Below are 23,052 nucleotides of genomic sequence, written 5' to 3' on the forward strand. Positions count from 1 at the left end.
ATTGTTTTCTGGTATATAATACAAGTTGATCCTTTACTTTTTTTTTTTTTAAACAGCAAAAACATATCATGGCTGAACGTAATGTGCTTTTGAAAAATGTGAAACATCCATTTTTGGTTGGATTACATTATTCTTTCCAAACAACTGAAAAGCTTTATTTTGTTCTGGATTTTGTTAACGGAGGGGAGGTGAGTTTTATGATTAGTTTTCTAATGTTGATAGTGTTTAGAAAAACTAGAATAAAGTCATAGTTTTCCTTTGCTTCACAGTTTTTGGAAGGCTAGGCCAGCATTAACAGCTATTGGATTCAAGATGCTGGCTAATAAGCAGAAAGCAAGATACAGAGAACAGTTAACAAAGCTCTTAAACAGCTTATGGTGTGTAGGTGGGAAGAGCCATAAAAGAATCTTGATGTGAAGCTGCAGACTTCATGGGTAATATAGCAAGAATAATACACTGAAACGTTAAAATAAAACATGATTTGTATTTGGATAATTACTGTCTCCACAGTTGCATATAAATATTACTCTAGCCTGTCATTGTCTAAAACATACAAACTATAATCAGACAAGAAGATCCTCTAATAAAGAGTTCTGTGGTGAAGTCAGTGTGGAAAACGTTTCATGTTCTATCCCATTGGCAATTAACAATATGTTTCTTGGTGATTCACAGTATGTTTCAGCATGTTAAAGACTTTGAGTTCTGCCTTAAACAAAGCGAAGATTTCTTTGAAAATATTTACTTAGCATGCAGTCCCTTTTTGTTCGAACCAAATCTGTTAATAATATTCCCCAAAACTCTGAATTAGAAGGATATTGAAATACATTTTGGAAAACGCTACTGTCATGATAATAATTATGGAAGTAGCTAACGTGCATCAAGTATACTGAATATGCCCAGGACTCTGGCTCTCTATTATTTTATCTTCATAATAATCCTGTTATATAAAATAAAGAAATTGAGGCACAGAGAAGCTAGGTAACTTGCTCAAGTCATGTGGTTAGTAAGTATTAGAACCAGGAATTGAACTCAGGCAGTGTGTGATTCCAGGATTTAGAGAGTGGACCACCCCCTGTTCTTCTGTTTCTCAGTCCTCACACCTTTCTAATTTGATATCTGACCTCCGGATGTCTCTAAAAATTATTTTCCCAGATTGTGTCCTAGACTTGACAAAAGGATCTTTCATCCCCTGGTCCTAGATCAGAGAGAGAGGAAAATAATTATTTCAAACTTAATATGGTATACTTAACTGTACAATAAAGGAATTAGAAGGGAGACTGCAAACCTGAAAGGTGATTAGACACACCTGGGTTATTTGGGGGGGGAAGATCGTTTAAAGAATCATTATTCAACCCTCTGCATTTATATGACAAAAATGCCTCCTTGCTGTAGAGGCAGAACTTTGAAGGTTGAAGATTTGAAGTTTGTCATTTTATTCTGTGTGTACAGGAGTGCTAACATATAATGAGAATTTATTGAGGGCCTGGAACCTTGTAATTACTTTACCTGCATTATTTCAATTAATCACTGTAACTCTTTGAGATAAATACTCTTCTAAGGTTCAGAGAAGTTAAGTAACTTCCTCAATGTCACCATGTTTTCTAGTAAATGTCACGTCCTGGATTTAACCTGGACCTGAGTACCAATCCGTGACTTTGAAATGTCCTGCAATTAGATTAGATTAGATTAGATTAGATTAGATCCTGTTGCAAGCTTCCTGCTTTGTCTGTGGCTTTTTGTCTTGTTTTGGGACCTTGTGTCTGATCCCGTTTTACACAGTGATCGCTCATAAACTGAGTGGCAAAGGTGGGAAAATGTAGGCTTGTACTCTAAGAGAGAAACTTGGCTAAGATAATGGGAAATAAAAAGAATGGAATAGAATGTTGGGGTTGGTGGAGGAGAAGCTGAATGGGACAATAGTAGAAGGGCAATAAATATGAGAAAGTACAGAGAGAGGTAGGAGGGATATAATTTCATTATGGGTTTCCTGTTATTCTTACTAGTACTGTCCCCCTGACTTTTTTTTTTTTTTTTTTTTTAAGATTTTATTTATTTATTTATTTATTTGAGAGGGAGAAGCAGACTCTGCTGAGCAAGGAGCCCCATGCGGGACTTGATCCCTCCTGGGATCGTGTCTGGAGCTGAAGGTAGTTGCTTAACCAGTTGAGCCACCCAGGTGTCCTTTTTTTTTTTTAATTTAGATTCAGTTAGGCAACACGTAGAGCATCATTGGTTTTCAGATGTAGAGTTCAGTAATTCATCAGTTGATAGTCCCTCTGATTTTCATACTTAACAGTTTAACCTTGACATGTGTACTTACTTTGATGTGATACTAGCATATAGACAAGCCTTCCCAAACCTCAGCTTCCTCATTAGTTTTTTGCCTGAAACTAGTTGGGTAGATTAAATAATACAAGCACATAAAGTCCTTGGCATGGTGCCTTTGATTTAGTTAGCTTTCGTTGGTGTATGGTCAGATTTTCATTTTGGGTAGTTTTCATTAATATTATATTGGATAGATGTGCTCAGATAAATAGAATATTACAGTACTATTAGTTACATCTAATAGAGGGAGTAGTAGGGCTAAACAAGAAGGAGTATTTCAGAAATAATTAAAAGATAAAAACAGAAAAATTTATTCAATAGATAGAGAGGCTAAGGGTAAAGGAACAGTCTAGGTGAATCCCAAGCCAGCCTCCACATTCCTACTCTGTCAGGATCTGTTATAACTGATCTTCACCATAACCTTTCAGAAGAGGTTGAGAAAAATTGGGGGATAGTTTTTGTAAGAGAAGTTAAATGAATTGCACACAGAAAGAGAAGAACTAGAATTTGAATCCAAGTCTGATCAGCTTTAAACCCTGACTCTTCTCACTGTACCTTGTTCCTCCCCTGGCTCAGAGGGCTGGGTAGAAAGTGATGTCATTAAGGATAGAATACAGCAGCAGTAGCAGTAAATCTGCAAAGAAGACAAGGGACTCTGTTCCAGACAAGTTGAATGTGTTGGCTTGTGAAATATTCCAGAAAAAGCAGCAGACATCAAGTCTTTGCAGGAGAGGCTCCAAGCAGAGGTGTAGGTGGGGTATGTCCACATGAAAGACGTCAGCACAGAGGTGGTTAAAATCACTGGATGGATCAGGTTACCTGGGCAGGGTATCCAGAGAAAAAATAACAGTGGAGAAACTGAGGCTAGACACATTGCTATCCCTGCGGTGTAAGGGGCTAGAAAGCAGCAGAGATGGAATTCTCCAGGGAAGAAGGAGCGAGATCATTGTTTTAGAAGCCAGGGAACTTTGAGTAAGGACCTAGGGCAAACTTCGCCCAGGCAGGTGACCTAATGAGAAAAGGACAGATGGTAAGAAATAAATACAATTTCAGAAGTACAGGAAATGAACAGGAGAGGCTGCTGCTTAGCACCAGCCATTTGCTACCGCACTGGAATTTAGGCTTAATGTTGCTTCGCTTCCTCCCCCACCCCCAGAAGAAACCAAACCTGAATTTTTACTAAAAGTTTCTCCATTTTTAAATGTTAACAGTTAATTTAGATTTTTTTTCTAAAAACAGTATTTGGCTCAAACACGTTGTATCTGTGGGTTATATTTGGTCTGCCGCCACTTGTTTCCAGTCTCTGAATAGTGTTTGATTTTTTTCTTTTTTTTTCTTTTTTTTTTTTCCCCAAATGAAACCACAGTCAGAAAAGGGGCTAGTGAGAGATCTTATTTCACTCCATGGCAATGTCAGCATCATCGGTCTTGATTGATAATCTTTTCCAGAGTGGTAAGGACATTGCCACATTGAGGACTGAGGAATAAATTAGAGATGAGCAAGTTCAAGTTAGCAAGGGTAAGGAAAGATGTGTGGTTGAAGAGAGGGGGACACATACTGAGTGAGAGTTCTGTGCTTTTTATCTCATGTTCAGAAGAACCAAAATCCTATTTTTTGTATTTATAGGATATATTTGTTTCACTTTATGTGTGAATGATCCTAATACCCATATCTTTTTCCATTTTACAGCTGTTTTTCCACTTACAAAGAGAACGGTCCTTTCCCGAACACAGAGCTAGGTTTTATGCTGCTGAAATTGCCAGTGCATTGGGTTACTTGCACTCCATCAAAATAGTGTACAGGTACGTTTTAATGTATTTCTTGTAAAAACGTCTTTTTTTATTACTTTATTTCAGTTAATACTGAATTTTGCTTTTCTTTCCTTTTAATAGAGACTTGAAACCAGAAAATATTCTTTTGGATTCAGTAGTAAGTATTATATTTTTTAAAAATCTGCCAATTCTCGATTTTATTATCATTATACTTGGTGGAAAAAAGGCAGTCTCAAAGGGCAGCCTCATTCCATTTATGTAACAGTCTCCAAATGACAGAACTATAGAGATGGAAAACATGAATGGTTGCAAGGTGACAGGGACAGTGGGAATAGGGGAGTACAAAGATAAAGGGGTAGCATGAGTGTGTTCCTTAGTTCCTTTGGGGTGATGGATAGTTTTCTATCTTGATGGTGGCGGTAGTGACATAGATCTGTACATCTCTGCTGCATAGAACCACACTTACATATACACACACACAAATGCATAGGTGTGAAAACTGAATAAAATGGGCAGTCTGGTTAACAGTAGTCTACCAATGTCAGTTTCCCGATTTTCGTATTTTACTACAGTTATATAAGATATCAGCATTGGGAGAAGCTGAGTGAGGGGTACACAAAACTCTATGTACTATTTTTTGCAGTTTCCTGTGGGTCTACGATTATTTAAAAGTGAAACGGTTTTAAAAATTGTCAGTTTATGCCCATGCATTATTTTATCTTACTGCCCCTCTGTTTGTCAGGGACATGTGGTCTTAACAGATTTTGGGCTTTGTAAAGAAGGAATTGCTATATCTGACACGACGACAACATTTTGTGGGACACCAGAGGTAAGAAATAGGTTTCATTTGTTGTTTATATAATCTTGTGTAAAATATAAAAATGAATCACAAATTGCATATACAATATTCAAGATCAGAAAAGTAGAATAAATCTCTTATTTCAGAAAGCTTTTAGCCGCTTGTATATATCTGATAATCATCCCTTCAGAATGTTTAAAGTTTATTGATTGTATTTTTTTTGCTTTTATATTTGAGTTTTTCCTTCATTTAACTTTTAAAACACTACTATAGTTGAATATTAAAACAAAAACAATAGCAAGTAGTGAGCTATGATTATAGTCCTTCACTCATTCACTACTGTATATAAAATGCCAGCAGTGTTATTCACTGGCCCCATTAAGAGGTCTGACACTGAACACCACCCCTGAGATGATGTTCATCATCCTCATATGCTTCCCCATTGTAATGGCGCCATCTTTCCTGATTTGGATCAAAGTCCACCAGTTCTACCTGGTCCATTTCATCAGTCTCTTCTACTTCCTTCCTCTCAGGTAGGAGTTTTTCCAGCAAAGAGAGTTTATCAGTAGAGAGAAAGCCATTCTCAGGAAAGTTTACCTTAAATTTGATGATGAAGTGACCCTTCTTATATGGTCTACGATAAATTGGCGTGCCTTCATTTAGCACACACTTGATATCTCCATGCTTGGCAATTTGACCTGGGTGAGAAGCGAGGACAGTGGTTCGGTTGTGAAGAGTAGATACTGGCTTTTGAAAACCGCACAGTGCTTCAATCAGCTGTATATCCATACACATGAAAATGTCTTCTCCTTGCTGAGTAAAAACAGCATGGTCCTTCTGATCTAAAACAATGATAGTATCTCCTGGTTCCTGTCCTGGTTCTTGATCTCCTTCACCATGGAATGTTATCTTCATGCCTTTGTCAATATGAACTTCTAGAATCTTCTTCTCTTGAACTATCTTCCTTCCATTGCAGCTTTTACATCTATCTTTAGGACTGATCCGTTCGTTCCCCATGGCCCTGGCACTCCATGCACACAGATTGAATTTGCTAAACCATTCCAGGTCCTATCTGATGAATTCTTATTTGCATTCCATTACCTCAGCAATTGGGACAACATTCGACCGCTCCTTTCTTACCACCTCAGCCTTCACATTTATCGCAAATCACATTCTTTTGCAGAGCTGGTTTTCTTGTTGCACCATTATATAAATCTTCTAAGGTTACTGAGAGCTGGTACACAACATTTTTACCTCTCCTTTCTCTCTACATTCTTCTTCCTCCTCCAAAAAGCATATCAAAGATGTCCATGGGGGAGCCAAAACTACCACCAGCTCCACCTTCTTTAATTGCCTGTTCCCGTCCTTTGTCATATAATTCCCTTTTCTTTGTATGAGAGAATACTTAGTAAGCTTGAGAAATCTGTTTAAACTTCTCTCCTTCGTTTGGATTCTTACCAGGGTGGTACTTCAAGGCCAGTTTCCTGTAGGCCTTTTTCACTTCTTCTTGGGTGGCATTGGGTTTGACCCCCAAAACATCATAGTAAGTGGTTTCTTTCACCATTTTCTACAGCCAGTGAGAGGCCTGAGGCTGGTGTGGGGAAGCATTGCTCTGCGCAGCTCGGGCAGCTACCGCTCCCCCTCCTCTCACCAAGCATTCTGGAAAGTTCCCTGATTGTATTTTTAATTGTGATTATAAGCTACTACAGATAACCCAACAGAGATATAAATTACGCTTATTTGTTTTTATCTTTGTTTTTTAAGATTTTATTTAAAGTCAAGTTAGTTAACAGTGTATTATAAGTTTCAAGGGTAGAATTTAGTGATTCATCAGTTGCATAGAACACCCAATGCAAGTGCCCTTAATGCCCATCACCCAATTACCCCATCCCCCCATACAGTTATTTGTTTTTAATGTTAAAAGTTTACCTTAGACTTTTTAAAGCATTTGATTAGATTTCTGATCCTTTTTTTAAAAAATCACCAATCAGCATGAAGAATGTATTAAAACTGTAATGTTTACACCACACTAAATATATTAACACCATTGAAATATACTTTAGGGGCACCTGGGTGGCTCAGTGGGTTAAAGCTTCTGCCTTCGACTCAGGTCATGATCCCAGGATCCTGGGATCGAGCCCCACATCAGGCTCTCTGCTTGGCAGGAAGCCTGATTCCCTTCCTCTCCATCTGCCTGCCTCTCTGCCTACTTGTGGTCTCTGTCTATCAAATGAATAAATAAAATCTTAAAAAAAAAAAAAAAATATATATATATATATACACACACTTTAAGATGAGTAAATTGCATGGTATGTATCTAAGTAAAGCTGTTTTTTTAAAATAAGTTAAAAGCAAATATGGCAAGTTATTGATGTTGCCTATAATTAGTGGCCGCTATTTTGGTTTCTGTTTTCTCTTTTTCTGTGTGATGAAAATATTTTATAATAAAATAGCCATGTATTTAACAGAAGAAAGTAAAGCAGTGGATGTAGAGGAAAGAAAATCATTAAGTCAGGGTGCTTAGGTGGCTCAGTCGGTTAAGCATCTGCCTTCAGCTCAGATCTGATCCCAGGGTCCTGGGATAGAGCCCTGCATTGGGCTACCTGTCCAGCAGGGAGCCTGCTTCCCCCTCTCCCTCTGTAGCTGCCCTGCTTGTGCTCTGTTACTCACTCTCTCTGTCAAATAAATAAATAAAATCTTGAAGAAAAAAAAAAGAAAACCACAAGTCAGAATTAATCAGAACATCTCGTCTAATCATCTAATCATGTTAGCTAGCAGAAAATGTATCCTTCCATTTGAGACAAATAATAATAATCATTACAAGTTATGTTAAAGTCTTGCTATTCTCCCTACACACACACACACACACACACACACACACACACACACACTTAGTTTATTTTAAACTATCCTATCTTAATTCTAATAGTTATAGTGATCTTAGAAGCCAGGTAATATTTCATCTTTTTTTAGAGTAATTGCAAATGTCATGATGAAATGTGTGATAAAATGGTTCACATGAGACTTTTAATCAAGATCAGAAAATTTAAGAAAAATTAAAAGTAAAAATGCTTTGAAATTTTTTTCCCTTCCTTTCTCTAATCTACCATAGCTCTTAGATATATTTGTAACCATTCTAGTTTGGTTTGTGTATGAAGAAACATTTTTTTGTCAATGTATATTGAGTTTTTAAAATATGGATGTATTTTTTTGTAAATTATATCTCCTTTAAGTTGATTTTTTTAATTTTTTATTTAAATTCAATTAAATAACCTATAATATATTATTAGTTTCAGAGGTAGAGGTCAGTGATTCATCAGCCTTACATAATACCCAGTGCTCATTACATCGTGTGCCCTCCTTAATGTCCATCATTCAGTATCCTATTCCCCTTAGCCCCCTCCCCTCCAGCAACCCTGTTTTTTTCCTAATACTAAGAGTCTCCTGCAGTTTATCTCCCTCTCTGATTTCTTCTTGTTTTATTTTTTCCTCTCTTCACCTCTGATCCTCTGTTTTGTTTCTTAAATTCCACATATGAGTGAGATCATATGATAATTGTCTTTCTCTGAGTGAATTATTTCACTTACCATAATACCCTCTAGTTCTATCCACATCATTGCAAATGTCAAAATTTCATTTTTTGATGGCTTAGTAGTATTCCATTGTGTGTATACACACACACACACACACAAACATCTTCTTTATCCATTCATCTGTCAATGGACATCTGGGCTCTTTCCATAGTTTAACTATTATGTACATTGTTACTATAAACATTGGGGTACAGGTGCCCCTACAGATCCCTACATTTGTATCCTTAGGGTAAATCCCTAGTAGTGCAATTGCTAGGTCTTAGAGTAGCTCTATTTTCAACTTCTTGAGGACCTCCATGCTGTTTTCCAGAGTGGCTACACCAGCTTGCATTCCCATCAACAGTGTATGAGGGTTTTCCTTTCTCTGAATCCTCACCAAAATCTGTCATTTCCTGAGTGGTTAATTATAGCCATGCTGACTAGTGTGAGGTGGTATCTCATTGCGATTTGGATCTCTATTTCCCTGATGCCAAGTGATGTGGAACATTTCTTTCATGTGTCTGTTGACCATTTGTGTGTCTTCTTTGGAGAAATGTCTGTTAATGTCTTCTGCCCCTTTCTTGATTAGATTATTTGTTCTTTGAGCATTGAATTTGATAAGTTCCTTATAAATTTTGGATACTAGTCCTTTATGTTATATCTCATTTTAAACATCTTCTCCAATTCTGTCAGTTGTCTTTTGGTTTTGTCCTTTGCTGTGCAAAAGCTTTTTATCTTGATGAAGTCCCAATAGTTCATTTTTGCCTTTGTTTCCCTTGCCTTTGGAGACATGTCTACCAAGAAGTTGCTGCCTGTGTTCTCCCCTAGGATTTTGATGGATTCCTATCTCACATTTGGGTCTTTCTTCCATTTTGAGTCTACTTTTGTGTATGGTGTCAGGAAGTGGTTCACTTTCATTCTTCTGAATATACATACAGAAGAAAGCTGTCCCAGTTTTCCCAACACCATTTCTTGAAGAGAGTGTCTTTTTCCCATTGGACATTCTTTCCTGCCTTGTCAAAGATTGGTTGACCATAGAGTTGAGGTTCCATTTGTGGGCTCTCTATTCTGTTCCATTGATCTATGTGTCTGTTTTTGTGCCAGTACCATACCGTCTAGATGATTACAGCTTTGTATTAGAGCTTGAAGTTTTATTACACCAGCTTTGGCCTTCTTTTGCAACATTCCTTTGGCTATTCAGGGTCTTTTCTGGTTCCATACCAATTTTAGGATTCTTTGTTCCAGCTCTGTGAAAAAAGTTGATGGTATTTTGATAGGGATTACATTAAATACATATATTGCTCTAGGTATCATAGACATTTTAACGATATTTGTTCTTCATGAGTATAGAACATTTTTCCATTTCTTTGTGTCTGCCTCAATTTCTTTCATGAGTGTTCTATAGTTTTCTGAGAACAGATCCTTTGCCTGTTTGGTTAGGTTTATTCCTAGGTATCTTACAGTTTTGGGTAATATTGTAAGTTGGATCTACTCCTTAATTTCTCTTTCTTCTGTCTCACTGTTAGTATATAAACATATAACTGATTTCTGTGCTTTGATTTTTTATCCTGCCACTTTGCTGAATTTCCATATGAGTTCTAGCAATTTGGGGGTAGAATTTTTTGGGATTTCCACATAGAGTATCATGTCATTTGTGAAGAGTGAGAATTTGACTTCTTTGCCAATTCAGGTGCCCTTTATATCTTTTTGTCTGATTGCTGAGGCTAAGACTTCTAGTACTGTGTTGAACAACAGTGGTGAGAGTGGACATCTCTGCTATGTTCCTGACCTCAGGGGAAAAGCTCTCAGTTTTTCTCCACTGAGAATGATATTCACTGTTGGCTTTTGATATATGGCTTTTGTGATATTGATATTAAAACTCTGAAGTTTTAATCAAGAAACAATGCTGTATTTCGTTAAATGCTTTTTCTCTATCCGTTGAGAGGATCATCTGGTTCTTGTCCTTTTTTAAATTAATGTGTAATCGATCACATTGATTTGCAGAGGTTGAACAACCCTTGCAGCCCAGGAATAAATCCCACTTGGTCATGGTGAATAATCCTTTTAATGTACTTCTGGATCCTATTGGCTAGGATTTTGGTGAGAATTTTGGCATCTGTTCATCATGGATACTGGTCTGTAGTTCTCCCTTTTGGGAGGGTCTTTGTCTGCTTTTGGGATCAAGGTAATACTGGACTCATAAAAAGAGTTTGGATGTTTTCCTTCCATTTCTATTTTTTGAAACAGATTCAGAAGAATAGGCATTACGTCTTCTTTAAATGTATGGTAGAATTTCCCTGGGAAGCCATCCAGCTCTGGACTCTTGTTTGTTGGAAGATTATTGATTACTGCTTCAATTTCTTTTCTGGTTATGGATCTGTTCAGATTTTCTGTTTCTTCCTAGTTCAGTTTTGGTAGATTATACATCTCTAGGGATGCATCCATTTCTTTCAGATTGCCTCATTGTTGGCATATAGTTGCTGTAATATGTTCTTATAATTGTTTGTATTTCTTTGGTGGTGGTTATAATTTCTCCCTTTTATTCATGATTTTACTTGGGTCCTTTCTCTTTTCTTTTTGATAAGTCAGGCCAGGGGTTTATCAATCTTATTAATTCTTTCAAAGAACCAGCTCCTAGTTTCCTTGATCCATTCTACTGTTCTTTTGGTTTCTATTTCATTGATTGCTGCTCTAATCCTTATTAATTTTCTTCTCCTGCTGGATTTAGGCTTTATTTGGTGTTCTTTCTCTAGCTCTGTTAGGTGTAAGGTTAGGTAGCGTATTTGAGATCTTTCTTGTTTCTTGAGAAAGGCTTGTATTGCTGTCTCCTTCCCTTTTAGGACCACTTTTGCTGCATCCCAAAGATTTTGAATGGTTGTATTTTCATTTTCATTTGTTCCTATGAATTCTTTAAATTCTTCTTTAATTTCCTGGTTGACTTTTTTCTTCTTTCATAGGATGCTCTTTAGCCTCCTTGTATTTCAGTTCTTTCCAACTTTCCTCTTGTGACTGAGTTCCAGTTTCAAAGCATTGTGGTCTGAAAATATGCAGAGAATGATCCCAGTCTTTTGTTGAGACTTGATTTGTGACCCAGTATGTGATCTGCTGTGGAGACTGTTCCATGAGCGCTTGAGAAGAATGTTTATTCTGTTGCTTTAGGATGGTATGCTCTGAATATATCTGTGAAGTCCATCTGGTCCAATGTGTCATTCAGAGCCCTTGTTCCTTGTTGATCTTCTGATTAGATGATCTGTCCATTGCAGTGAGTGGAGTGTTAAAGTCCCCTACTATTATCAGTGTGTTTCTTTAATTTTGTTACTAATTGGATTATATAAATGGCTGCTCCCATGTTAGGGGCATAATTGTTCACAATTATTTGATCTAGTTGGATAGACCCTTTAGTTTTGATACTGTGTCCTTCCTCATCTTTATTACAGTCTTTGGTTTAAAATCTAATTTGTCTGATATAAGGATTGCCACCCAGCTTTCTTTTGATGTCCATTAGCATGATAAATGGTTTTCTACCCCCTCACTTTAAATCTGGAGGTGTCTTGGAGTCTAAAAAGAGTCTCTTACAGACAGCATATCAATGGATCTTGCTTTTTTATCCAATCTGATACCCTGTGTCTTTTGATTGGGGCATTTAGGCCATTTAAATACAGAGTAACTATTGAAAGATAAGAATTTAGTGCCATTGTACTACCTATAAATTCACTGTTTCTGTGTATATTGTCTCTGTACCTTTCTGGTCTTTGTTACTTTTGGGCTTTCTCTTCACTTAAAGTATCCCTTTTAATATTTCTTGGAGGGCTGGTTTGGAGATCACATATTCTTTTCGTTCCTGTTTGTCTTGGAAACTTTTTATCTCTCCTCCTATTTTGAATGACATCCTTGCTGGATAAAGTATTCCTGGCTGCTTATTTTTCTTATTTAGTACCCTGAATAGATCATGCCAGTTATTTCTGGCGTGCCAGGTTTCTGTGGATAGGTCTGCCTCCAATCTAATGTTTCTACCCTTGAAGGTGTGTCTGAGATTTGCAAGTTTCGCTGTTATATGTCAAGGTGTTTACCTATTTTTATTGATTTTGATGGGGCTTTGTCTGTGTCTCCTGAACTTGAATGCCTGTTTCCTTTCCCAGATTAGGGCATTCCTCACTATAATTTGTTCCAGTATAACTTCTGCCCTTCTCCTCTTCTCCCCTTCCTCTCCTGGGATCCCAATTCTAATACTCTTTTGTTTTATGGTATCACTTATAACTCAAATTCTCCCTTGATACGCAGTTGTTTATCTCTCTTTTTCTTTTTCCTTTTTTTTTTTTTTAAGATATTATTTTTTATTTGACGGACAGAGATCACAAGTAAGCAGAGAGGCAGGCAGAGAGAGAGGAAGAAGCAGGCTCCCCGCTGAGCAGAGAGCCCGATTCGGGGCTCGATCCCAGGACCCTGAGATCATGACCCAAGCCGAAGGCAGAGGTCTTAACCCACTGAGCCACCCAGGCACCCCTATCTCTCTTTTTCTGAGCTGCTTTATTCACCAACATTTTGTCTTCTATATCACTAATTCTCTCTTCTGCCTCATTTATCCTAGCAGTTAGAGCCTCCATTTTTTATTACATCTCATTAATAGCCTTTTTTATCTTGACTTTATTAGATTTTAGTTCTTTCATTTCTCCAGAAAGGGATTCTCTAGTATCTTCCATGCTTTTTTCCAGTACAGCTAGTATCTTTATAATCATTATTCTGAACTCTAATTCCAAAGTCTTACTTATATCCACACTGATTAGGTTTCTGGTCATCAGTACCACCTCTTGTTCTCTTTGTAGAGGTGAGTTTTTCCATCTTGTCATTCTGTCCAGAGAAGAATAGATGAACAAGAAAACAAAATACTAAAGTGGCAACAACGACCCCAAACAAATCGGAAGAATGCTGAAACCGGGGGCGGGGGGAGGGGAGAATTAAAATTTTTAAAAAGAGAGAAAATAGTAAACCAGGTGAACAGAACAGACCAATACACTGGATCCTGTGTGTATTTTGGTCTGCTTATTAGAAAACTGATACCAAAATTGTGAAGAAAGAAAAACATATATGTACAAAAATAAATTTAAATATATTGAGAAGATAGAATGGTACTGTAAAAATGAAAATTAAAAGACAAAAAAAAAATAGAATATAAACAGGTCAATGGAATAGAGCAGTACACTATATCCTGAGAGTATTTTGGTTTGTTTGTTAGAAGAATCTACATCCCAAAATTGGAAAGACAGGAAAGGTTATATATACACACACAAAAAAATTAAATTTCTTGAAAAGCTAGAATGTAACCATGAAGACAAAAATTTAAAAAGACTTTAACAAACAGAAAGAAGAAAAAAAGAATATAATTAGACAAGTGAAGGGAATAGAGCAATATACTAGACTCTGGGTATATTTTGGTCTATTAGAAGAAACTGAATCACAAAATTGTAAAGAAAGAAAAAATAATATATATATATATATATATATATATATACACACACACACACACACAAAATAAAATTAAATACAAAAAAGATAGAATGTAAGTGCAAAAATGAAAGTTAAAAAAGATTTTTAAGAAGTTGATTAAAAAAAGAAATTGGTGGAAAGAGGAAAAAATTAAAATTGAGAGCTTAAAGAATCGTGGGTGGGGGGAAACATGAATTCTATATACCATTTTCCCATAGCCCTGGAGTTTTGCAGTTCTGTGTGATTGATAAACGTGGTCTTAGCCAGATGTTCTTGGTAATCTTCTGGGGAACCTATTGCAGTGGTTCTCAGCTGTCTTTGCCTATGCAGAATTAACCCGTGGTTTATCTTCCCATATATTGCTTTGAATTCAATTCTCAGTCCTTCCTACTTTGCAGAAAGTGGTCACTTTTCTATTTGTAGAGTTGCAGCTATTCTTTTTCTTAGATCTCCAGTTGAGTTGGCCAGTGTTCAGAATGATTTGATATCTAGCTGAATTCCTGGGGCCAGATGAAACTAAGGTCTCCTACTCCTCTGCCATCTTGGACTATCTCAAATGTATATTGATTGTACAGTCATCAAAATCTTTAAGTCCTATAGTTTTTAGAGAGGAAACACAAGGTTTTTTTGGTCATCTAAATCCAAATATAATCAGAAATTGCTAAACCCTTTCAATATATTTTCCCATTTTTTGGATCACTTTTTTTTAAAGGATTATTTATTTATTTATTGGGGGTGGGGGACACACAAGCAGGGAAAGTGAGAGAGGGAGAAGTAGGAGCCTGACACGGGGCTTGATCTCAAGACCTGGGATCATGACCCAAGCAGAAGGCAGATGCTTAACGACTGAGCCACCCAGGTGGCCCTGGATCACATCTTTTTTAAAAAAGCCTAAGAAGAATTATTTCCTTATTTCATATAGGAAGAGAAAATATATATTTTAGAAATCTCAAATTCAAATTCATCATGTTATATGTGTGAAATTATGATGTTTAAATGTTTTACAAATAAAATGTGCATAGCCTTCTAATGATTTATACAACTTTTCTAAATAATATGTTAGAGAATTATGTAGTAATTATAGTAATTACTTTAGTAATTAATAGTAATTACTCTTATAATTCTCTAAAAACAATTATTTTTTTCTTTAACTGAAGGGAAAAATGGATTATAATTGCCTTATTAATAATTCTTTCTTCAAGAGAAACAATTATGAGTGATGACCAGAGGAATTTCTAAAATAAATTAATCTTGTGAAAGACTCTCCCTATACCCCAGCCCAATACCTCGTTTAACATAGTGTTACAGATATCTGCATTTGTTTTCCTCTTCTGTTCACCCTAATTGCATCCTATCTGTTGGGGGGAAGTGCTTGAATACACAACGAATTAAAAATCTAGATAATGTTTTTAGTATCATAGTAGCATCCTAAATTTGTTAAATTTCTTCATTATTCCTAAATTTTATCATGAGTTGTTTATTGAGTTGCTCTAATATTTAATGTTTTCCATAGTACCTTGCTCCTGAAGTAATCCGAAAACAGCCCTATGACAATACTGTAGATTGGTGGTGCCTCGGTGCTGTTCTCTATGAAATGCTGTATGGATTGGTATGTATTTCTGCTCTTTCATTATTATTTCAATATATTTTCATTGTTTTAAGTTGTCTCTCTTTTTTATTAATCCCAGGGACTCTTAGATAACATTGATGGAGTATTAGTAACCTGGTTAAATGAATCCAAAATCACATTAGGAATATACACAAAAGGAAAAACTTTTCCTTTGTTACTAATTTTTTAACGTAATTATTTCTCTGTCATACAAATCACTACTTATACTAATCAGGTATTCCCATCCTACTTGCATTTTTTAGAAATAGACACTAGCTATAACATTAATATTATTCACTTTCATACAGTTTACCCCATCATTCTACCCAGTTTCAAAAAGATGGAAGAAAAAGATTTTTGTATTTATTAGAAGATCATATCTTTTGGTTGCCTTGTGTTTTATTTTTATAGGGTTAATACTGGTACTCTATTTTTTCTGCTGTTGGAAACCCTCTATTCCTTTTACTGCAAACATGTCTAGATTTTATTGAAAAAAAAAAGGATGTTCACTATGAAATCATTTACCCCAGTTTTTATTAATTGACACATAAGGCTAACCAGTGCTTCGGATTAACATGTGTAAAGTTGTTCACTATATTAATTAATATTCCAACCAGGGACACCTGGCTGGATCAGTTGGAGGAACATGCGACTCTTGATCTTGGTCTCTTGACTTTAAGCCACATGTTGGGTGTAGAGATTACTAAAAAGTAAATAAATAAAATATATCATTACAACCAAAAGCAAGCAATTTAGGACTTTGGTTAGTTTACATATTCTTGTAGGATCAATATATATTTTTCTTTACACTTTTTGAGGTATTTAGAGCAGTTTCTAGAGTCCTTTTGTGATCTCAAGAGTGTCCAGCAGCCCCATGATGGAGACCTTGTGCTCATCACCCGTGCTGCTGCCCACCCTAAACTAAATATTACCATCAGCAGAGACCTGACCTGGGGCTCGGTTTTTTTGTTTCGCTTTTTGTTTTATGTGGGAATTCCCCCCCCCTGAAAACTGGGGAGCTCTCAGTGAAATACAAAACATGAGGTTGCGTGTTAGTGCATTTGTCTTATGTTGCTAACTTTGAATGACAGATTCCTATGACAACCAACACTGTCTCTTCTTTGCCGTTGCTTATTAAAAAATCTCATTTTCTGGTAATGCCATTGACTTGGAACACCTGATATACCTTCCTTTCTTTAGATGCTAGGTATTTGCTGTCCTGATATTTTTGAATCCTTTAAGTTTCTTCAGAGAACTATGAAAGTGGAAAATACTGTCATTGTATATAAAATGCAATTGATTCAAAATGGAACATTTGAAACATATACTTCAATAATGACACTTATATTAACTTTTTAAAAATAAAGTTTCAATTTTAAAAAGTAAAAACATTTTTCTTTCCTGTAAAAAAGAAAGTGACATGCTGTATAGCTGCCTTAACATTAAAAATTATTTTTAGTGTAAAAGTTAACTCAATGGTTAATAGGCTACTCCTCATGTTGAAGCTGTACAGGTCTTCAGGCTGTAACAATAGAATTGTAATTCTGCAGCGTGCACCCATAATGCTGTCATCACCACAATCACGTAGGAAGGAGCACTTCTTCAGGTCTTCATCTCTACTGGAAATCTCTATTTTAGTTCATTTATTTCCAAGTCTCAAGAAACTATTTAATATTTGATCTGTGTTGAATCTCTGAGTGCAGTCATTCTTTCCTTATGCTGATAATGGCGCTTTTCTCTAAAACGGATATTATTACAAGTTTTACACAATTTACACCTACCTGCAGGGTGGTCTTGAACATTCAGCAAATGCATATTGGGCTCCACATGTGCTGGGTTCTACACCCTCTTCAGCTTGGAGACCACCCTACAGATGTACACGTGCCCACAAGGCCTGTGCATTCTAGATCTGTCCAGACCCACACTGATCCCTGTAGAGCAAGGCCAAATCCAACTCTTTCAACCCCATTTCCGCATAGCTTAATTAACCCTAATTCTATTTTCTTTTTTTTCTCCCTGCCAGCCTCCTTTTTATTGCCGAGATGTTGCTGAAATGTATGACAATATTCTTCACAAGCCCCTGAGTTTGAGGCCAGGAGTGAGCCTCACAGCCTGGTCCATTCTGGAAGAACTCCTAGAAAAAGACAGGCAAAATCGACTTGGTGCCAAAGAAGACTTTGTATGTACATCCTTCCCAGTACCTGCTTTATTTAAAGCTTATTTTAAGATTTGAAGATAAATTCTTATTTTATGTGGCATTTACTGGGACGTATACAGCCCTTAAATACCACCATGGGAAAGAAGCATGCTTGTCCCAGCAGTTCTCCACCAGTGTTTATGGGTTTGAAGCACTTATATAGGCTTTCCATTTGATCTTCAGAACAGTTCAAGCCTCTCCTCTTCATCCCTCCCATCCTGTTTTCACACCCCGTTACTTATTTTTCATTTATAAGAATTTTCCTCCCTTTTTAAAAAAAATGTGTAGCATGCATTTTTTTGGTTACCTAAACTTTTAAATCATTTTACTTAAGAATTTATTGAGTGCCTCCTGTCTGCATGAAGTAATCCCTTTTGCCTAATAACTTTTCTTCTGAGAATTTGGTGACACCTCCCTGAGGTAATTATAGAATCTACAGGTTTGTTTGTTTGTTTTTTTAACAAATCAGGACAATTAGGGGCACCTGGCTGGCTCAGTCAGTGAATGGAGTGTGCAGTCAATAAATGGAGTCTTGATCTCAAGGTTGTAGGTTTGAGCCCCACAATGGGTGGAGCAATTACTTAAAAATAAAAAATCTTTTTAAAAATTAGGGTAATTAAATTACTTGTGTAGCTACTGGTGTTACATTCTTGTATCAGTAAATTCATGACCTTTTGGGAATATGAACTTTTTTTTTTTCTTAAAGATTTTATTTATTTACATGACAGAGATCACAAGGAGGCAGAGAAGCAGGCAGAGAGGGGGAAAAGCGGGCTCCCTGCTGAGCAGAGAGCCCGATGCGGGGCTCGATCCCAGGACCCTGAGATCATGACCTGAGCCGAAGGCAGAGGCCCTAACCCACTGAGCCACCTAGGCGCCCCAGAATATGAACTTTTAAATTCATTTAAATTTCTCACAAATTCAGGACACCTGGGTTGCTCAGTCGGTTAAGTGGCTACTTTCGGCTTAGGTCGTGATCCCAGGTTCCTAGGATCGAGTCCCACATCGGGCTCTTTGCTCAGCAAGGCATTTGCTTCTCCCTTTGCCTGCCTCTCCACCTGCTTGTACTCTCTCTCTCTCTCTTTCTGACAAATAAATAAAATCTTAAGATAGATTGATTGATTGATTGATTGATTTGACAGACAGAGATCACAAGTAGGCAGATAAGCAGGCAGAGAGAGGAGGAAGCAGGTTCCCTGCTGAGCAGAGAGCCCAATGCGGGGCTTAATCCCAGGACCCTAGGATCATGACCTGAGCCAAGGCAGAGGCTTAACCCACTGAGCCACCCAGTCGCCCCCAAATAAATAAAATCTTAAAAAATAAATTTCTCACATTCTTGGGGGCTGTTTATCAGTTGTGAACTTGCACTTGAATAACAAATTTGTCTGCACTGCTATGTCCCTCCCACACTCCCCAGTTCAGTAGGTTGCTCTCTCAACAGTTTTCCATCTAGCTTGGATTCATTCCATAGTCCATTGTTTCATTCAGTCTTGTTAATACTTTACACCTTCTCACCCCTTGGTCCTTTTATGCATATTATTGGCAGAAATCCCAACCCTGGCTGAATCTAGTTCTTATCTTCTGGGCTGCTGAATAGTGCTGAAGAAGGTTGCAGCACCGGCCATACTGGAAGCACTGTGAAGTCCCAGTGACTAGTCTCCCCTGTGCTTCACCACCACCTGGTGATGCTCTTGTGTTTCTCTAGCTGCTTCTCCTCCTCTCTGTATTAACTATTTCAGACGTTCTGCAAATTTCCAGACTCCTTTTCTCCTTCTTCACTTTTAGCAGATGATCTTGCCTTCTGAATTATAGGGAAAATAGAAATCAGTAGAGCAGAACAACCTCAGTCAAACTCACTGTCAGATTTGCAGACCTACATGCCCCTGCTTGCTGACGTTTCTTTCTTTCTACTGTAGTGGAAAAGGCCAGTTTCCACCCTTGCACTGGATCCTGACTCCTCACAGGGAACCCTGTGCATGCCTTTTTTCTGCACAGATAACTACTTCCTTTTGTTAGGGGTCCTTCCAGTCGATAATTAAACATTATCAAGTCTCTTGCTTCTTTTTTTTTTTTTTTTAAGATTTTATTTATTTATTTGACAGAGATCACAAGTAGGCAGAGAGGCAGGCAGAGAGAGAGGAAGGGAAGCAGGCTCCCCGCTGAGCAGAGAGCCCGACTCGGGGCTCGATCCCAGGACCCTGGGATCATGACCTGAGCTAAAGGCAGAGGCTTTAATCCACTGAGCCACCCAGGTGCCCCAAGTCTCTTGCTTCTTAAATCTTGTTTCAACCATGCTGTCCTGCCAGGTAATACTTTTTCCCTTCACAGCCAAACTTGCTAAAAGTTTCTGTACTCATTTTTAATTTCCCAGTCTCTTCTCATTTCTCAGTTTACCAAAAAATAACTACTAGAATTGCTGAGTCAGGGGCATGTGGGTGGCTCAGTCAGTTAAGCGTCTACCTTCAGCTCAGGTCATGATCCCAGAGTCCTGGGATCAAGTCCCACATTGGGCTCCTTGCTCAGTGGGGGAGTTTGCTTCTCCCTCTACCTGCGGCTCCCCCTGCTTGTCCTCTCCCACCTCTCTCTCTCTCTGACAAATAAGTAAAATCTTTAAAAAAATAAAAATAAACTTCCAGTACTCTTGTGACATAGGCTTCCACAAGATCCCGCAGTCATCTCATGCTTTCCTTTCTGTATTTCTGGGCCTTCTTCCATATGTCCCGTGTAAGATACTTTATTCAACCTAATGGTTAAGTGTTGTGGTTTCTTGTGGTTGTCCTAAACCCTCTTCCTTCTTCTGTGCTCTGTTCCTGGACAGTCTTAGTTGGCCCAGTGGCTTTGGTTATCTGTATGTCTTCATTTCACGTGTTCATAGCTCCAATCCAGACGTCTCTTCTGAACTTGGGACTCATAGGATATCTGCCTGTTCAACACCACCCTTCGGATTTCTGGAGAGGACCTCAAACATCGCATGTTCCAAATTGAACTTCTGCCATTTTCCTTTTGTGTGCGTCAGGTCAGAAATCTGAGTCATTCTTGACTCCTCTTTCTTCCTTACTTCCATATTCAATGGGCAGCCAGATCCTATTGTATTTACTTCCTAAATCTTTCCCTCATCCTCACACTTTTCTACTCCTACTGTGACTACTCTTTTTCTACCATTTTCAACTTTTTTTTTTTTTTTTAAGATTCTTTTTTCAGGTAATCTCTGTATCCAGCGTGGGCCCCAAACCCACAAGCCTGAGATCAAGAGTGAGGCTCCACCCACTGAGCCAGCCAGGCACCCCTACCATTTTCAGCTTGTGTTTGGCCACAACACTAGCTATTTTTCCTTAATCTGCTCATGGCTTTCCAGTCCATTTCCCTATGACAGTCAGAGTGGTCTTAAAAAACAAACCAAAAATTCTCCATACTTGGGATGTTCCTAAAACTCCCTCATGACTTCTCACAATTCTAGAATAAAATAAAAAATTATTAATGTAGACCAAATATGATATGGCCTGTTTGCCTTGTAGGCTTCCTCTTGTGTGACAGTCCCAATTCTTCCCTGTACTACAACAATATATGACTCATCTTCTTGACCAAACTAACCCCTTTGCCCCTTCAGGACCTTCTTATTGTGCCTGGAATGTTCTCTCCCTCATTTTTTATATGACTGATTTTTACTCAACTTTCAGACCTCCAATCAAACATTACTTCATCTCCAAAAAGTCTTTTTAAACCCACCAAACTAGGTTGGATCCTACTTTATACACTCTTGTGTCACCTGGCAGGGAAAATAACTGGAATCAATACTCTGCGAGCTTTTGGTAATATTAACTCGGAATGGAATTTTTTTTTTGGTACAGTTTATCAGTTTATCAGTTTGATCTGCCCCAGTGTGTAAAAAACTTTTATTTTTTTTTAAAGATTTTATTTATTTATTTGACAGAGATCACAAGTAGGCAGAAAGGCAGGCAGAGAGAGAGGGGAGGAAGCAGGCTCCCCACTGAGCAGGGAACCCGATGCAGGGCTCAATCCCAGGACCCTGGGATCATGACCCAAGCTGAAGGCAGAGGCTTTAACCCACTGAGCCACCCAGGCGCCCCAAAAACTCTTTTATCTTTTACCTAACTTCTCTTTTACCTCTCCCATTCAGACAATAATTACAGTTCTTTGTGCTTATGTAGTCCCTTATTCTTTTTTTTTTTTTTTGAAGATTGATATATTTATTTGAGAGAGAGAACACAGAGAGGAGGGACACAGGAAGAGAGAGAGAAAGCGAGAGCCTTAAGCAGATTCCATGCTAAGTGCAGAGTCCAACATGGGACTTGATTCCACGACCCTGAGATTACAACTTGAGCCGAAACCAAGAGCTGGACGCTTAACCGACTGTGCCCCCAAGGCGCCTTGTGCCTTATTCTTTTCATACCTCTTTTATGTCCATATTTTCTACCAGTCCTTAAAATAGCATGTGAAATATCTAGGACAGAAATGTTAACTCCATTTTACCTACAAAGAAATCATGACTGTGAAGGGATATAACTTAGGTTGGTCATTCTAAGTAACTGTCTTTCATGTCTGCTCTGGTGGTAGTCTCCCCACTACACTGTCTTGCCCCATGAATACCATAAGTATTTACCTAAAAAGAATTATTGAGGGACAAAGTGGTAGTGGTTTGGCTTCATCTAATTATTCAGTGAGTACTTAATTACATTTTTCAACATGTTTTACATTTTCAACATGTATTCAACATGTTTGTATTTCTTTAACATTCTAGCTTGAAATTCAGAATCATCCTTTTTTTGAATCACTCAGCTGGACTGATCTTGTGCAAAAGAGGATTCCACCACCATTTAATCCTAATGTGGTAAGAATATATTCAAATCTTATTTTTAATATAGTGAAATGTAGAACTGTAGCTAATCGTAATTTTAGCAATAGATCTCAAAATCTAATGTGAATGAAACTGAATCAGTACCTAAATATCTGAAAAATGTGTCTCTCGGATTTGTCTGGTACACTGATAACTTCAGGATGACCAGTAAAACTGTAGTTATATTACATTGGCAAGAATATCTTTTAGGATAGTAATTATGAAGTGTTTCTTTGGAGCATGTATAAGAAAGGGATGAGCTTGTTAGATTAAAAAAGATGCAAATTAATAACTGAGGTGTCTCATGCCTATAAATCAGCAAACATTTTAAGTAACATTAATACACATATTTTCCTAGATTGATATGAAACCAGACACAAGCAAACATTATTAATGGTAATGTAAATTGTTAGATACCTTTTTGGAAAATAAAGTGTTC

General features: G+C 37.5%; 1 protein-coding gene and 1 pseudogene across 7 annotated transcripts in view; one reads left to right on the forward strand and one right to left on the reverse strand.

The window, feature by feature from the left end:
• Nucleotides 1-23,052, forward strand: part of LOC116861374 (serine/threonine-protein kinase Sgk3) — a 139,665-nt gene that overhangs the window by 111,112 nt on the left and 5,501 nt on the right. For 6 of the 7 annotated variants that reach the window (XM_032847908.1, XM_032847907.1, XM_032847910.1 and 3 more), the window contains 7 exons: nucleotides 57-188; nucleotides 4,015-4,127; nucleotides 4,218-4,254; nucleotides 4,840-4,926; nucleotides 15,466-15,561; nucleotides 17,585-17,740; nucleotides 22,518-22,607. In XM_032847908.1, coding sequence (XP_032703799.1) covers nucleotides 57-188; nucleotides 4,015-4,127; nucleotides 4,218-4,254; nucleotides 4,840-4,926; nucleotides 15,466-15,561; nucleotides 17,585-17,740; nucleotides 22,518-22,607 — 711 coding nt within the window. The remainder of the gene's footprint in view (nucleotides 1-56; nucleotides 189-4,014; nucleotides 4,128-4,217; nucleotides 4,255-4,839; nucleotides 4,927-15,465; nucleotides 15,562-17,584; nucleotides 17,741-22,517; nucleotides 22,608-23,052) is intronic. The other variant, XM_032847911.1, reaches the window with a different exon arrangement.
• Nucleotides 5,062-6,467, reverse strand: LOC116861375 (annotated as a pseudogene).

Source organism: Lontra canadensis, unplaced genomic scaffold (assembly GCF_010015895.1).
Source record: "Lontra canadensis isolate GAN:19392208 unplaced genomic scaffold, GSC_riverotter_1.0 scaffold195, whole genome shotgun sequence".
NCBI lineage: Eukaryota > Metazoa > Chordata > Mammalia > Carnivora > Mustelidae > Lontra > Lontra canadensis.